The sequence below is a fragment of the Ovis canadensis genome, chromosome 7 (genome assembly GCF_042477335.2).
Source record: "Ovis canadensis isolate MfBH-ARS-UI-01 breed Bighorn chromosome 7, ARS-UI_OviCan_v2, whole genome shotgun sequence".
Taxonomy (NCBI): domain Eukaryota; kingdom Metazoa; phylum Chordata; class Mammalia; order Artiodactyla; family Bovidae; genus Ovis; species Ovis canadensis.
The window spans coordinates 95,291,517-95,310,145 of NC_091251.1; the positions used below are offsets into that span (position 1 = coordinate 95,291,517).

Here is an 18,629-nt window from a genome sequence, read left to right on the forward strand (position 1 = left end):
ACCTCAAAAGCTCTTGGTCTGTGACTTCCTCTTGTTCTGCAGAGGGGAAGTGAGGATAAAGACAGAGAGAGAAGAATACCACAGGACATAGCACCCTGGTGGGCCTGAGGTTGTCAGGGAGCTGTGAATTGGGATGAAGGATTATAAGACATGAAGAATCCCTAGAGATTCTTCAACAATTCTCACATTCCAAATAACCGAGGCACAGCCCAGTTGCTCGGACACAGGGAACCAGAAATGCAGTCAGCGGGTGGTGATGACAGCAAAGAAGCGAGCAGATCCAACACCTCAGCCCCTACAAAGAACTGTGCCCCGAGGGAGCACCACAGACAGCTGCAGCCTGGGTAGTGAAGACAGGGAGTGAGTGCTGAGTGTGAGACCTTGGATCAGGAGGCCCACACTCCATCAGCTGATGGAAGAAGCCCACGCGAAAGATGAGTGTCAGAGATGTGGCTTAATCAGTTAACCATGGAAGGGGCACTTATTTATGACATGCATTGAAATCTCTAGATGAAAAGAAATGGCAGGAAAAGCTATTATTATTTTGAGTGTCGATTCATAGAGGAGCCAGCTCCTCTTTGAGCTCCTGTATTGGACTCAGAGGCCACAGTATTTTCATCTTGAGTGGAGCAGTCCCTGGAGATCTGTTTTCTAAGAACTTCAATTGAGAGCAAGTTCATTGCTGAGGTCCAGAGGGAATCCAACCAAAAATCTCATCATTGAAGTGTTACAAATTTCCAGCCAAGCCCGAGTATGTTTTCTGGGCAAACAGATCCTGGCCAGACCTAACATGCCTGGAGGCATGCATAGGCTATGACGTGGTAACTCTTCGCCCTCCCTGTCACTCTCCTAAGTTTCTTTCTCCTCCTGTTCTTTTTTACAGGTACATAAGGCTACTTGGAAACTTTGACTTATCAAAGAATATTTATAGAGATTCCAAAATGAACACACCAACTGTGGTTCTCCACCTACCATTTAGCACCCCCACACACACTTTTTAAAGGAAGTGGTCAAACCAGACCCTTGTTCATTCTATTTGGCTGGTCTGTGACCCTGGTATTCTACTTCTCTATTCATTCCCTTGTATACTTTACTGTAAATACTCCTGCCCCCCACCTCCATTCCAAAGGGTTATGTTAGTCATTGAGTTCTTAAATGAAAGCATATTCTCCTTCCTGGCATCTCCAACGCTAACAAGCTGACTAGACTTGTAACAGGACTTTAACCCATAACCCAAAACCTTCAACAAGTGCTTTCCTTGCCCTGAATGACCTAAGCAGCAACAATCCCAGGTCACAATCATCACAGAAACAGATATTATTTTTCTGCTATTGCACTATGTGGACAAAGGTTGTCTTACTCATGCAGAAAGATTACTTAATAAAGCTAGAGCTGCTTGTAAACCAAAAAAATCTCAAGAATGGGCATGTGACTGCTAGGCATGCTTTAGGGGGTAAGCTAAGTCCATAGTATCACAAGAAGCATGGGTAAGACCAACAGGAACTCTGCTCTCAAATCCCCAAATCCTAGGATTACAATGTAACTGACAAACTTTCAGTACTGTTAAGATGAGGACTGATAATAAGAAAAAGAATATTTCAAGGTGTAGGACGTAAGTGCATAGAACTCAATATCCAAGGAAGGAATGTAGTCAGAATACAGAAACAACTAGAGCGAACTGATGAAGTGCAGAAGCATGCATGAGTGAACCAGGGGGTCCTGTGTCAATGCCCCAGATTCCCCTCCTAGTGCCAGGGACTCTACCTCATTGGACTGGAGTAGGTGTGCTTTATTTTTGCAAAGCTCCACCAAGTGCTTCTGATTCCTAACCAGGTTGAGAACCACTACTTGAAAGCTTTCATCCAAGGTTAGAGACTATTAAATGGATTAAAGGTCTGATCCAACCTGGTAATCCTTATGGTCCTAACTGTCAAACTGCTTGGTTAGTGAATGACAACTCTGAGGCAGATAACAGCTGGTGTCTTTGTGACACGGAGCAAGCTTCAGAGTAGCCGTTAGACTCGAGCCACAGATCAAATGTAGTTTTATAATAGTCCTCTAGTCCCTGGCTCATTTAGAAACTTTTCCAAGATTTTCAAGAATTTCCCACCTCAGGAATGAATTAACTGGAGACTTTTAGAACAAACTTTGGAAGGAAATATTCAAATCTGCTTACCACTATACAATGCAAACTTCTTTAAATGTTTCCCTTGTGGTTTTTTATGCACAGTGCTTAGAATACTAGGCATTCATTCATTCAGTAAATATCCATTTACTAAAACTTAAGACATATAATCTATGCCAATAGTTTGCTGCTAAGGATATAAGTAAGCTAATGTGTGTTTAGTAGCTCAGTTGTGTCCGACTCTTTGCGACCCCATGGACTGTAGCCAGCCAGGCTCCTCTGTCTGTAGGGATTCTCCAGACATGAATACTGGAGTGGGTTGCCATACCCTCTTCCAGGGGATCTTTCCAACCCAGGGATAGAACCCAGGTCTCTCACATTGCAGGCAGATTCTTTACCATCTGAGCCACCAGGGAAGCTGAGGATATAAATAAACTAACAAGACAGTAGTAAAACAAATGTGGTCTCTAGCTTCATTAGTAACTAAGAAGCTCTCAACTTTTTAAATTTTATTATAATGGCTGGGTACAGCGGAACACAGAGAAGGCAATGGCACCCCACTCCAGTACTCTTGCCTGGAAAATCCCATGGACAGAGGAGCCTGGTAGGCTGCAGTCCATGAGGTCGCTAAGAATCAGACACGACTGGGCAACTTCACTTTCACTTTTCACTTTCATGCATTGGAGAAGGAAATGGCAACCCACTCCATTGTTCTTGCCTGGGGAATCCCAGGGAGAGAGGAGCCTGGTAGGAGGCCGTCTATGGGGTCACACAGATTTGGATACGACTGAAGCGACTTAGCAGCAGCAGCAGCAGCAGCAGCACAGTGAAATAGCCATCCCAGGAAATTCTATGAGTGCAGTTTTACCCTGTTAGGAATAGAGAATTTCAGTTCTAGATATATCTCACCTGAGGTTAAAAACAACTATAAAATAAAATGCCCCCCTTTTTTCCAAATGTACTTACAAGTAAAGGATAAAATGAACCTCCAGAAGATAACAATTATGTTTTGTTCACCTTTGGATCTGAATTACTACATACAGTACCTTGTGCCTAGTAAGGTTCAGTGTTTTTGAATGAGTGAATGAGTGAATGAAGCTTGAATCTCAGTTCTGCTTATTGTACATCCTGTACAAGGAATCTTTCTGACTCTCTGATTCCTCGTAATTGAGGCAATAACTACCCTGACTACTTGTCATATGACTCGAAATCACATGGTCACTATCAGTGTAGCTGGCAGAAGACAGGCAGGTACTCAACAAATGCTCATGGGGACGGTATGGCTGTTACTGAGAAAACAGGGAAATAAAAATTTCTAGGGACCAACTTGTATGGTCAGACTGACACCTGCTGGTACAGTTTTAGAACCTATACCAAAAGTATAGTCAATTGCTTCTTTGACACTTAAATTAAGGAGTAACTAGGAACGAATATTGGAGAAGGGATGGCAGCCTACTCCAGTGTTCTTGCCTGGAGAATCCCAGGGACGGGGGAGCCTGGTGGGCTGCCGTCTATGCGGTCACACAGAGTCGGACACGACTGAAGCGACGCAGCAGCAGCAGCAGCAGGAATGAATAAGAACTGCTTTACAAGTAATGTTTTTTTTTTACACACAAGTAACATTTAATCCTCACCAGTGATTTTTCAACCCTGACTGTATGCTAGAATAATCCGTGGACCTTTTATAATATATTGCTATTGATTTCACCCTCAGAGATTCTGACTTGATTTGTAGGACAGGCTGTCACATTTTTAAAAAGCAATGTTAATATGTAACTGGGTTGAGAACCACTGCAGAAGATCCATGAGATCATATTATTCTTCCCATTTTACAAATGTGAAAGTAAAATTCAAAATGATAAAGTAATTTTCACAGAGTCACATAATTACTAGTGTAGCAGAAGGGAATTTGAACACGAGTCTACCATTTTTCTCTACACCACATCAACTTGGCAGAGGCTTTTGGAAGTCTGGTGTGCTCCACTTAGCTTCCCATGAAAAACTCAAACATAGAGTTCCTGTGGAATTCCATGACCCTATGGGGGCGAAGCACTCCAAAAAGCAATTTGGTGTTAAAGGGGTAATATGACCCCAATGAAGCCCCTGACTTCCCAAATACTCTCCATAGAATTCCTCTTCCCGAGAGCTTTAAACTCTACTTCTCTGTTGATGGATAAACGAACAATGTGAGGTTGCTTGATTCTTGATTGAAAAACTACAAGATACATTTAATGCTTTCTTTCTTTTCTGAGGTCTGGGATGTGTTAGAGAACTGAAACAGATTAATCATCTGTTACTGAGTTCCAGGAAACAGCCTCCTATGCAGCTACCGCACACTTAGCATGTCTGGCCAAAAACAGTCAAGGTGTTAGGCATCAGCAGGTAAAGAAGAATGAAAGGGTTAAATCCAAACATCTGAGACGGTATCCTGAACTAGCGTCCCAAAGAGGTTCTCAGAGGACAGATGGTTTTGAAAGGCATGGGAAGGACATGTCCCTTCCAAACCTACCCTGAAGAAAGTGCCAGCTCAGTCCAAGCTTGGAAAATGAATGGGCTCATTGAGGAAGCCTGCAGCATCTTATAGAGCTGGCTCAATGACTTGCTAGGACGATTTCCCTGGACTTCATGAGGATTATTTTCTAAGGTTGGTGTTGGAAGCATATGGGAGCAGGCTAAGGGTGCTGAGGTTCAGCCAAGTGGGCAATAGTCTAGAAACTCACCATCTGAAAAGCCTATACCAGGGATCACAAACTGCCAGCCCAAGGGCAAAATTTAGCTCATAAATGTGTTTGGCACAGTGTTAGCTTTCAGGGTTTCTAATATTTTTAAGTTAATGGCCAACATTTCACGCTGGAGGAGTTTCATGCCTTGACTGCCCTGGTCACAACTGTTATCCCAGAATCCAGAACAGTGCCTGGAACAGAATGATTCTTTAATATTTTTAAAAATGTTATTGTCAACCATTTTACAATAAATGAACCTCAAAGAATTAAGTAATTCACCTAAGGTCACATAATTGATAAGCAGCAAAATATTTGGACTCAAACATGTCGACTTTCAAACCAATGTTCTGGTCACTGCTCCACACTGCCCAGCATCCTACATTGGTGGGCCTTTCACATGAAGCCGTTTCAGTTTACACTTTTAAAAACAGCTTAACTGAGATACGATTAACACACTACAATTTACCCATTTAAAGTGTATGATGTGGTCCAGTGGGTAAGGCTCTATGCGATTCCCCTGCAAGGGGCACAGATTTAATCTGTAAGTGTATGATGTGGTCCAGTGGTTAAGGCTCTATGCGATCCCCCTGCAGGAGGCACAGATTTGATCCGTGGTCAGGGAACTAAGATTCCACAGACCTTGAGGTGTGGTTAAAAAAAAAAAAAAAGTATGATGCAATGTTTTTGATGTATTCAGAAGGTTGTACAATCATCACCCCAATGTATTTTTAGAATGTATTTGTTCCCCCTGAAAAACACCCATTAACAGTCAATTCCTGTTCCCCTCTCCAACTCTCCCTCCCTAATTCCCACTGCTCTCAGCCCTAAATAATCTGTAATCTACTTTCTGATTCTATAAACTGCTTATTCTGTAATCTACCACAAAGGAGAGGAGAATATACAATGGAGAAAAGATAGTTTCTTTAGCAAGTGGTCCTAGGAAAGCTGGACAGCTACATGTAAAAGAATGAAATTAGAACACTCCCTCACCATACACAAAAATAAACTCAAATGGTTAAAATACCTAAATATAAAACATGATACCATAAAACTTCTAGAAGAGAACACAGGCAAAACATTCTCTGACTTAAATCATAGCAATATTTTTTGGACCTGTCTCCTAAGACAAAGGAAACAAAAGCAAAAATAAACAAATGGTTCCTAATCAAACTTATAAGCTTTTGCATAGCAAAGGAAACCGTCAATGAAATGACAATGAATGACCTATGGACTGGGAAAAAATATTTGCAAATGATGCAATTGACAAGAGGTTAACATCCAAAATGTACAAACAGCTTATATAACGCATTAAAAAAAAACCCCATACAACCCAATCAAAAAATGGGCAGAAGACCTAAAGAAACACTACTCCAAAGAAGAAATACAGATAGCCAACAGGCACATGAAAAGATGCTCAACGCTGACAATTATTGAAAGTCTCTCAGTCGTGTCCGACTCTTTGCTACCCCACGGAGAGAAATACAAATAAAAACCGCATATGCCAGCATGGCTATCATCAAAAAGTCTGTAAAAAAACAAATGCTGGAGAGAGTTGGAGAAAGGGGATTTCTCCCTACACTATTGTACATGTGTGCGTGCTAAGTCACTTCAGTCATGTCCGACTCTGTGTGAACCTCTGTAACTCACCAAGCTCCTCTGTCCGTGGGATTCTCCAGGCAAGAATACTGGAGTGGGTTGCCATGCCCCCCTCCAGGGGATCTTCCCAACCCAGGGACTTCCCAACCTGTGGCTTAAGAACCTTCGACTCTTACGCATCCAGCATTGGCAGCCAGGTTCTTTACCATTAGTGCCACTAGCGCCACCTGGGAACCCCCCCTGCACTACTGGTGGAATGTAAATTGGTGTAGCTGCAAGAGAAAACAGTATGGAGTTTCCTCAAAAAGATCAAAATAAAGCAGCCACATGATCCAGCAATTCCACTTCTGGGCATGCAACTGAAAAGTTGAAAACTCTGATTCAAAAAGATACAGGAACCCCAATGTTCATAGCAACACAATTTACAATAGCCAGGACTTGGAAATAACCCAAGTGCCCTTCAGCAGATAACTGGTTTAAGAAGGAATACACACACACAAAAAAATTCGTCTGTTTTGAAAATTTCATATAAATGAAATCATACAATATATGGTCTTTTGTAACTGGCTTCTTTCACTTAACGTAAGGTTCAGCCAGGTTATAGTATTTATCAGCGCTTTGTCATTTTTTAAAAATTAAAGTATATTGATTTATAATATTGTGTTTGTTTCAAGTGTACAGCTAAGTGAACCAATTATATATATATATATATATATATTCTTTTTCAGTTCTTTTTCATTATAGGTTATTAATGATATTGAATATAGTTCCCTGTGTTACATAAGTTTTTATTGTTTATCTATTTTATATATGTGAATGACTGAGTGAAAGTTGCTCAGATGTGTCCCACTCTTTGCGACCCCTTGGACTGTATAGCCCATGAATAGTCTAGGCCAGAATACTGGAGTGGGTAGCCTATCCCTTCTCCAGAGGATCTTCCTGACCCAGGAATTGAACCAGGACTCCTGCATTGCAGGCGGATTCTTTACCAACAGAGTTATCAGGGAATCATTTCATATATCGTAGTGTATATCTGCTAATGCCAGATTCCTAACTAATTCCTCTCCACATCCTTTCCCCTTTGGTTACCATAAATTTGTTTTCAATGTCTGGTGAGTCTCTTTCTGTTTTATAAATAAGTTCATTTGTATAACTTTTTTTAGGTTCCACATATAAGTGACATCACGATATTTGTTTTCTTTGCCTTCCTAACTTCATTTAGTATGATAATCTCTAGGTCCATCCATACTGCTGCAAATGGATCATTTCATTCTTTTCACGGCTGAGTAATATTCCATTGTATGTATATGTATGTGCATACACATATATATCTCAATCTTCTTTATCCATTCATCTGTCATCACACTAGTACTTTATTACATTTTATTGACAAGTAACATTTTATTGTATGGATAAATCAAAGTTTATTTATCCATCTGTCAGTTGATGGACATTTGGGTTGTTTCTACTTCTTGGCTATTATGAATAGTATTGCTAAAACATTCATGTCAATTTGGATTTTTGACATTGTTTCAAAAGTTAGTCACTGTAAATTTTTGTGTTCAGTTCAGTTCAGTTGCTCAGTCGTGTCCAACTCTTTGCCACCCCATGAATCACAGCACGCCAGGCCTCCCTGTCCAGCACCAACTCCCAGAGTTCACTCATACTCACGTCCATCAAGTCAGTGATGCCATCCAGCCATCTCATCCTCTGTCGTCCCCTTCTCCTCTTGCTCTCAATCCCTCCCAGCATCAAAGTCTTTTCCAATGAGTCAACTCTTTGCATGAGATGGCCTAAGTACTGGAGTTTCAGCTTCAGCATCATTCCTTCCAAAGAAATCCCAGGGCTGATCTCCTTCAGAATGGACTGGTTGGATCTCCTTGCAATCCAAGGGACTCTCAAGAGTCTTCTCCAACACCACAGTTCAAAAGCATCAATTAATAATTTAAGTGTACATTTTAAAAACCTACCATATTTTAAAAAAATATCATTCTGGTACTTAATTTTTAAAAATATAGCTGAAGTCTCAAAAAAGTGGGAGTATCCAGCTCACTCTTGACTTTTGAGAGGCTCTGATGCTGCCTCCAACAAATGAGCCATTTTATCAACCAAGACAACAAATTTCTCAGAGTCAGAAAAACTGTCTTGTACTTCTTGGAATATCCATGATGCCTCAATAATACATGCATTTGGTAACCATTTGCTGACAGTATAGTTCTTCTAGAAATGATGGGGTGGAGTGGGAGGATTAAGTGATAACCAGTGGGAGGCTGTGGGAGGGGAGAGAATAAATTTTAACACAGGTGTTTTCTTTCTGACTCACCAACCCCTTTTCGCTGGTCAGGAAATTTCTGTTGATGTAGTTCTCTAGGAATGCTAACAGATGGAATGTGTAAACTAGTAAAGACATGAATTTTGATGGAAAAATGGAAAATTTCTCTAGATCTTGGCCAAGAGAAGGTCAGCATGGTGTTTCTTGAACAAGTTGGACCAAGCAGAAGCTTCCTTTTATAGTAGGATCGGCAGCAGTCCTTTGTCTAATTCAGCCTGTGGAGTTAGTGAATGTCTGTGGCAGATGAAAGGAGAGGAAAGATGAAAATAGGAGAAATGTAAAGGAGACAGCCAAGACATTCTGGGTGGGAAGAGAGTCTCTTACAACAGCCTCAGTCTGGAAGGACAGGCAAGGATTTGTGGGACCTCTGGATTATTTTGTCATTATAACATTTTATTAATATGAATAGATTCAGTTTCCCTGGTGGCTCAGACAGTAACGAATCTGCCTGCAACACAGGAGACCCAGGTTTGATCCCTGGGTCAGAAAGATCCTCTGGAGAAGGGCATGGCAACCCACTCCAGTATTCTTGCCTGGAGAATTCCATGGACGAAGGAGCCTGCTGGGCTATAGTCCTCAAGGGGTCGCAAAGAATCAGATACAACTGAGCAACTAACACACACATACACAAAGTACAAGGGTAAGGAGATGGATGTCCAGCTTCTTAACTGTGAAGTAACAAGTGAACCGATTGGGAAACAGGAGCTGAAAATGGAGCCTTCAAGGACCCCTGCCAAGTTCCTTCCTCCAGCTTTTCTCCTGTTCTTTCCCCAGCCTGGAGGGTCTTCTCCCCTCTCTAAGGCTCTTGCTGTCTCTGAGATCCAAGACTATGGCAGCACCCCCCTCCCCTGGCCTCTCACAGCACATCTGCAGTGTACCAGACAATTCCTACTAGACTAAGCATATTGTCTGTGAAAGGTTCTTAAATGTGTGTCTTATAAATTCACTCAAAGACAAGGGTGATTTCTGCTGCTGCCCTTCCCACAGTACAGATAGCCTAACAGACCCTCTATTTGCCTTACTGACCTACTGAAGAGTTCAGTTCAGCCCTCTTGTTCCTGCCAATGATCCAGAGAGCACAATAAAGTCCTTTCATTATGAAGTGAAAGTCAGATACAGGGGCTGAAAAAGTACTCATACAGAATTATTTATTGTCTCAAATGTCTCATGGCAGCCAGATCTGGGAATCTTCAGATTTGATAGATGTGGAAATGACTTTGATATACGTGGTGGTGCTTAATGCATTAGTGTTTCACTGGGATGAAGTGTGTAAATTAACAAATAAAAACATGGGTTACATGAAACAGGAGAAAGGAAGATTTTCTTTTTCATACTTAACTGATATTCCCCAAAGTTCTTTTTTCCCTCCATGTTCCATAGCTGCCAAGAGTTCATAGCGGAAATTATTGCTTTTCATATTTCTGATCATAATAGTGCACCAGAAGAGAGGACCTCATCAGAAGAAAAATTGAGCGAGATTCATATTACCTTTATTTTACAATAATCACTGAATGTTCCAAAGCTATTTATGGTGTAAATAGCAATCAATAGTTTGGAAAGAAAGCTGGATTCACACTACTGTGAATTCTGGATCTTTCCTCTTCCATGGCAAGTTTAGGGGTATTGTGTGCTCTTAGAGGATCCCAGCTTAGGATACAGATACAGTTTGTAACTCTCCCATGATATCTAAATCTTTTAAGCATTAACTACACTGAAGCTCGTAAGAATTGCTGATCAGCCTTGTGAAACTGCAGCAATGCTTCACAGGGATCTAAAAGGGTTCACACCCATGCACACAATACAAGGTGGGAAATATTGTACTGACTCTGTTTTCTTATGAAAGTCCTGTGACATGGTTTCCTCATTGCCTTGTGGGCTGCAGTTAAAGGCCTTGCTTTAGAACAAGACTAGACTTGTGGATAGAAAACATCACCTATGACTTTCTTTCCCAGATTAATGGGATTCTAGTTTGGATTTCAAAGGGCTCTTTGTATACCTTGCAAAAGATTCTGGGTCTTTGAATATTTCTGTTCTAGTAAAATTTGGAGTTCTGACCTACATTTAGTATATGACTTTCCTAGGTTATGGAAAAATATGCACTATCACATAGTGTGATGTCAATTTTCTTGAACCTTCTGTGTATATGGTGCAAATTAAAAAGGCAAGTTAAAAAAAAAAGCCAGGTCAACATTAAATAGATATTTCTTTATAAACATAATGACAAAGAGATTATACAACATCAGGTAAAGAGAAGAATGTGACTAAGCCCACTGCTGCCTGTGTCTTGGAGCAAGAGAAGGACTCATCCTAGAAATAATTACCTTTTTTTCAAGGGGAAAAAGCCCTGGGAAAAACTTCTGAGTTTTCACTTAGCTAGAGATCTTGGTTGTCATATCCAAATGGTCCCATCGCAATTCTTTTTTCCCGGGCAGTGCGTAGATCTTTGACAAGTGACGAGCGACCTCTGCTTCTTGTGTTTAGGCCCAGGACTGGACTCTGTGACCAGGGATTTGGTGCGCAGGGCCTCACAGGCTGCAGAGAAATATTAACATGTGAACACATATGCCAAATGCGGTTCTCACGTGACGCCAAGCCTCTTCAGCCATAGCTCTATGAACCACCATCATAAATAAGAGAATTCAATCTATGAGTTCAAGCCCTAACTCTTGATCCCAGTTAGCAGCCTAATGGGGAGAATATGCCTGAACTGCCCACCCAAGGCTTGGACCTTCACATGGTGATCTTTGGGGTGAGACTGGGTTTTCTTTATCTTTACTGTTACACAGAAGTAGCAGCAGCTATGGGAACTATAGTAGCAACGATTCAAGAACTTTATTCCTCAGATGTGCTGAGATAGATTCAATCAGAGTGAACAGCCCCTGGGGACACTGCATTGCTCTCTTTTCATTTTATAAACCATTGTAGTGATGGTCAGGGTTAAGTTTGTACTTAGGTTAAAGCATTCCCAGGAGTCTAGGCTGTTCTAATATCAACCTAAGTTTCTGTGTTACTCTATGGAATAAAAAACGTGATATCTATCTCATTCCTAAATGTATTCTTAGGGTCAAAGTATAAATGGAATCCCACTTACTAAATATCTAAATATATACATGCTATCAATTAAGCTAACAAACTGTTAAATAAAATATATTCTCACCTACCTTGACAAAAAGACTGTTTTGAATTTGAAAAATTTACATTCTTTGAAGTTACCCTTTTTTTTTTTTAACCAGAATATGATGATGCAGGAAAACTGCGTTATCAATAAATGCACCATATGTTTTTCTTTTGTAATAGGAATCAAGCAAAATAGTACACATCAGAACTGTGTATCTGCAGGGAACAAATCTATACTGGTACTACAAACATTGAATTTGCCTTTGTGTTTGCATGCATCTTCCTGTTTCATTAAATAAATAGGAACAATTTTGTTATGATGTCTGATGAATTTAATGAGATTGTTTCTGGTTTTTATATACTTAAATATTTTCTAATTAATCTCAAAAGTTTAACTCCAGAGTTTCATATATGCCTATTTACATATTTGCAGAAAGAACACTGGGCCTTGTATAATAATTCTTACCTTACAAATAACTTATAATTTCAGCTACATATTATATTGTATTTTTGCTATTTAAGTAGTAAGAACCACGAAATTATTTATTATCTTGTTTTTTATTACTTAAAAATTGAATAATACATTATGATGGGCTATATAATTTTAATTTTGACTTTCAAGATGTATTTCTCTGTCGATCATTTTTATTATATTCTTTGAATATTATGCTTGAAGTGAAAAATGATGGGACGTTCATGGTGGTCCAGAGGCTAAGACTCTACATTCCCAATGATGGGGTCTGGGTTTAATTCCTGGTCAGGGGACTAGATCCCACATGCCACAAATAAAAGTTTGATTGTTGCAACTAAAAATGAAACTGCATGCTGCAACTAAGACTCGAAGCAGACAAATAAATATTTCAAAAAATAAAACTGAAATCATGATAAAAAGTAAGTCTTACCTGCACATGAATGTTTGTAGCAGCTTTATTCATAATCACTATGAATCACTAAAAACTAGAACCAATCTTCAATAGGTGAATGAAAAAACTAACAGTGGTACATCCATATGATGAAATATTATTCTCAGACAAGAAAAGCTCTCAAGCCACAAAAAAGTATGGGTAACCTTGAATATATATTGCTAAGTGAAAGAATTTAGCCTGAAAAGGCTACTAATGTATGATTTTTATTATATGACATTCTGGAAAAGGCAAAACAACAGAGATAATAAAAAGATCATTGATCGTTGGGTGTTTGAGGGGAGGAAGACAGGATGGAAAAGAGGAAGCAAAGATTTTTAGGGTGGTTAAACTATTCTCAGCAGTGGCCACAGGACTGGAAAAGGTCAGTTTTCATTTCAATCCCAAAGAAAGGCAATGCCAAAGAATGCTCAAACTACCGCACAATTGCACTCATCTCACACGCTAGTAGAGTGATGCTTAAAATTCTCCAAGCCAGGCTTCAGCAATACGTGAACCATGAACTTCCAGATGTTCAAGCTGGTTTTAGAAAAGACAGAGGAACCAGAGATCAAATTGCCAACATCTGCTGGATCATGGAAAAAGCAAGAGAGTTCCAGAAAAACATCTATTTCTGCTTTATTGACTATGCCAAAGCCTTTGACTGTGTGGATCACAATAAACTGTGGAAAATTCTGAAAGAGATGGGAATACCAGACCATCTGACCAGCCTCTTGAGAAACCTGTATGCAGGTCAGGAAGCAACAGTTAGAACTGGACATGAAACAACAGACTGGTTCCAAATAGGAAAAGGAGCACATCAAGGCTGTATATTGTCACCCTGCTTATTTAACTTCTATGCAGAGTACATCATGAGAAACGCTGGGCTGGAAGAAGCACAATCTGAGCTGGAATCAAGATTGCCAGAAGAAATATCAGTAACCTCAGATATGCAGATGACACCACCCTTATGGCAGAAAGTGAAGAACTAAACAGCCTCTTGATGAAAGTGAAAGAAGAGAGTGAAAAAGTTGGCTTAAAGCTCAACATTCAGAAAACTAAGATCATGGTATACGGTCCCATCACTTTATGGGAAATAGATAGGGAAACAGAGGAAACAGTGGCTGACTTTATTTTTCTGGGCTCCAAAATCACTGCAGATGGTTATTGCAGCCATGAAATTAAAAGACGCTTACTCCTTGGAAGGAAAGTTATGACCAACTTAGATAGCATATTGAAAAGCAGAGACATTATTTTGCCAACAAAGGTCCGTCTAGTCAAGGCTATGGTTTTTCCAGTAGTCATGTATGGATGTGAGAGTTGGACTATAAAGAAAGCTGAGTGCCGAAGAATTGATGCTCTTGAACTGTGGTGTTGGAGAAGAGGCTTGAGAGTCCCTTGGACTGCAAGGAGATTCAACCAGTCCATCCTAAAGGAGATCAGTCCTGGGTGTTCATTGGAAGGACTGATGTTGAAGCTGAAACTCCAATACTTTGGCCACCTGATGTGAAGGGCTGACTCATTTGAAAAGACCCTGATACTGGGAAAGATTGAGGGCAGGAGGAGAAGGGGATGACAGAGGATAAGATGGTTGGATGGAATCACCAACTCAATGGACATGGGTTTGGGTAGATTCTGGGAGTTGGTGATGGACAGGGAGGCCTGGCATGCTGCAATTCATGGGGTTGCAAAGAGTCGGACATGACTGAGTGACTGAACTGAACTGAACTGAACAGAAACTAGCCTCTATGACACCAAAATGGTGAATACCAGGCATTATGCATTTGTTAAAACCTAAAGAACTATACAACAAAAGAACGAGTCTCAATGAATGCAAATTAAAAAAAAAATCATTTAGGAGGTCAGGGAGTCCCAGGAAGAAACCCAGACTATGGTAAGAGACTATAATTGTAACCTCAATTTAAACACATATTTTTGTTACAGATAGTGTGATGAGGATAAAAAATATTTTCAAGCATATAGAATATATTAGAATAAAATTCTGTGTGGAATGCAAACTAGTACAGCCACTATGGAGAACAGTGTGGAGATTCCTTAAAAAATTGCAAATAGAACTACCTTATGACCCAGCAATCCCACAGCTGGGCATACACACCGAGGAAACCAGAACTGAAAGAGACACATGTACCCCAATGTTCATCGCAGCACTGTTTATAATAGCCAGGACATGGAAACAACCTAGATGTCCACCAGCAGATGAATGGATAAGAAAGCTGTGGTACATATACACAATGGAGTATTACTCAGCCGTTAAAAAGAATGCATTTGAATCAGTTCTGATGAGATGGATGAAACTGGAGCCAATTATACAGAGTGAAGTAAGCCAGAAAGAAAAACACCAATACAGTATACTAACACATATATATGGAATTTAGGAAGATGGCAATGATGACCCTGTATGCAAGACAGGAAAAAAGACACAGATGTGTATAACGGACTTTTGGACTCAGAGGGAGAGGGAGAGGGTGGGATGATTTGGGAGAATGAGAATTCTAACATGTATACTATCATGTAAGAATTGAATCGCCAGTCTATGTCTGACGCAGGGTGCAGCATGCTTGGGGCTGGTGCATGGGGATGACCCAGAGAGATGTTGTGGGGAGGGAAGTGGGAGGGGGGTTCATGTTTGGGAACGCATGTAAGAATTAAAGATTTTAAAATTTAAAAAATAAAAAACTAAAAATAAAAAAATAAAAAAAATAAAAAAAGATTAAATTTTCAACTTCAAAGAAGAGCTTGTTTATTACAAGCTTGTTTATTACAATTTTTAATATGGATGATATATGTGTGCTAAGTTGCTTAAGTCATGTCTGACTTTTGCAACCCCATGGTCTGTAGCCCACCAGGCTTCGCCATCCATGGGATGCTCCAGGCAAGAATACTGGAGTGGGTTGTCATTTCCTTCTCCAGGGGATGGATGGTAGGTACCAAACTGTTAGAGATTTAGTTGGATGCATTTTTGAAGTGATATAACAATTAATTAAAATATCAATATATAATGCCAGAATATGTAGATGTTAGAAATTAGACTCTTTGTATCTACTTAAAAACATTTTTTTAAATTTTTTTTTTACTTAAAAACATTCTAAAAAATTATTTATGTATTATTTATTTTTGGCTGTGCTGGGTCTGTTGCTGTGCGTGGGCTTTCTCTGCTCTCTAGTTGCAGTGTGCAGGCTTCTCATGTTGCAGTTTCCAGGCTCTAGAGCACAAGCTCAATAGCTGTGGCACAGGGGCCGAGCAGCTCTGTGGCTTGTGGGGTCTTTCTGGATCAGGGACGGAGCCTGTGTCTCCCATGTTGTCAGGTGGATTCTCTACCACTGAACCACCACAGAAGTCCTTAAAAATATTTTTGATGTCGATGAAAGAAGGTGAAGAGGTGACATAGTTTTTCACAATTCTTTTAGTGGGACCGTAGCAAAAGAGTTGGAAGTTCAACATCCTAGAAAACATCTTACGTATTGTACCGCAGGACTTTGCAGACTTTTTCTGTGAAGGGCCAAATAGTATATATTTTATGCTTTGAGTGTGAGACAGCCTACTCCACTCTGCTGCTGTAGCATGAAAGTAGCCCCAGGGAGTCTCCAATGAATGAGTACAATACAAACTTCCAATACAAGTTTATATGTTGGCAATGAAATTTGAGTTTTGTATAAATTTTACATCACAAAATATTCTTTTTCTTTTGATTTTTTTCAATCAGCCATTAAAAAATATAAAAATCATTCTTAGTCCACAGGAGTTCTGCCAGATTTGGTTTGAGGATTATTACAATACATTGCTCCCTGATTTACAGTAATTTGGTAAAACAATGATCCAAATTAGTAAGAGTCAATATTCTCAAAGTTAGCCTGGAGTCTGTCTCACATTTGCCAAAGCAAAGTCCTATATCCTTGAGACTTTAAGCCAAGTAACTCAGAAATGTATAAATTTAAGCATGAAAGTTCTATTGCCAATAACGCCATTCCCCAGAGGGAACCTCTGACTTCAGGTATTCAACTGTGCACACAGACACATATATAACACATGTAGTTTTAAAGAAACTATATATAAATATACATGGATTGCATTTTTAACAACAAAAAGGGACAATATACATATTGTTCTGGAATTTGATTTTTCAATTACAATATATTTTCAACATCTTTCCTAGTAATAATTTTTAACAAGAATTCTTGATCTTTAGTACATTTGAGCCATTTTCAATTTTGAACTGATAAACAATAAGTATCTATCTATATATATATGTTTGTACATATGGGTGGATATTTCTGCTGGATAGATTCTTGGAAGTAGTATTAATATTACTGGATCAAAGATATTCAAATTTTATATTGATGAAGTCATCCAAAAGTTTATCCTAGGGTTTCTCAACCTTGATACATTTCAGTTCAGTTCAGTTGCTCAGTCATGTCTAACTCTTTTCGACCCCATGGACTGCAGCACACCAGGCTTCCTTGTCCATCACCAACTCCTGCAGCTTGCTCAACCTCATGTCCATTGAGTCGGTGATGCCATCCAACCATCTCATCCTCTGTCGTCCCCTTCTCCTCCTGCCCTCAATCTTTCCCAGCATCAGGGTCTTTTCCAATGAGTCAGCCCTTTGCATCAAGTGGCCAAAGTACTGAAGTTCCAGCTTCAGCATCAGTCCTTCCTTCCAATAAATATTCAGGACTGATTTCCTTTAGGATTGACTGCTTTGAATCCCTTGCAGTCCAAGGGACTCTCAAGAGTCTTCTCCAACACCACAGTTCGAAAGCATCAATTCTTCAGTGCTCAGCTTTCTTTATAGTCCAACTCTCACATCCATACATGACTACTGGAAAAACCATAGCTTTGACTGGATGGACCTTGGTCAGCAAAGTAAAATATCTGCTTTTTAATATGCTGTCTAGGTTGGTCATAGCTTTTCTTCCGAGGAGCAAGCGTCTTTTGGTATATTTAGGTGTATTTGGTACATTTAGGTCTGGGTCTGGATAATCCTTTGTGTGGTGCTGTATCACACATTGTAGAATGTTTAGCAGCATCTCTGGCCTCTATGCATTAGATGCCAGTAACATCTCCCCTGTTGTGACAAACAAAAATGTCTCTTGATATTGTCAAATGTCCCCTAGGAAGGAGGTTGCGGGGGGTGGGTACAAAGTCATCTTGGGATGAAAACCACTACCCTGGACATTTGTTTTCTTTTATGTTCCTTAAATTTCTTTTTCTCCCTATCTCCTTTTCAATAACTTATCATGTTTGTTATCCTTCCTTCAAAAAGGAAAAGTGCTTCAAGGAATTTGTGATTTAGTATATATCACCCCTCTGTCACAGGCTAAAGTATGTCTCTTAAAATTCATGTGTTATTCATAAATTCTAACCAGTAACTCAGAATGTGACTATATTTGGAGACAAGTTCTTTAAAGAGGTTATGAAATTAAAGTGAGATTTTAAGAATGGACCCTAATCCAATATGACTGATGCTCTTATAAAAAGAAGAAATTTGAACACAGACTTGTACAGAGGAAAGACCATATGAAGATTGGGAGAAGCCAGTCATTCACAAGCCAAGGAGAAAGGACCCAGAAACCAGTCCCATCAAAACCTTGACTCAGACTTCCAGCCTCTAGAATTGTAAGAAAGTAGATTTCTGTTGTTCAAGTTAGCCAGTCTGTAGTACTTTGCTATGGTAGCCCTGGCAATCTAATATCTTCCCAATGGGGGAAGGGGGGAAGAATTAATGAAAAAGGCAATGACTAATAGCAACATTTAGAACTGGACAGGGAACAACAGACTGGCTCCAAATAGGAAAAGTAGTACGTCAAGGCTGT

At 39.8% G+C, this 18,629-nt stretch overlaps 1 protein-coding gene across 1 annotated transcript in view; it reads right to left on the bottom strand.

The window, feature by feature from the left end:
* Positions 1-10,962: 10,962 nt before the first annotated feature.
* The window catches only part of HEATR4 (HEAT repeat containing 4), a 45,878-nt gene continuing 38,211 nt past the window's right edge, over positions 10,963-18,629 (bottom strand). The window contains exon 17 of the mRNA XM_069596955.1: positions 10,963-11,308. Coding sequence (XP_069453056.1) covers positions 11,150-11,308 — 159 coding nt within the window. The 3' untranslated portion in view covers positions 10,963-11,149. The remainder of the gene's footprint in view (positions 11,309-18,629) is intronic.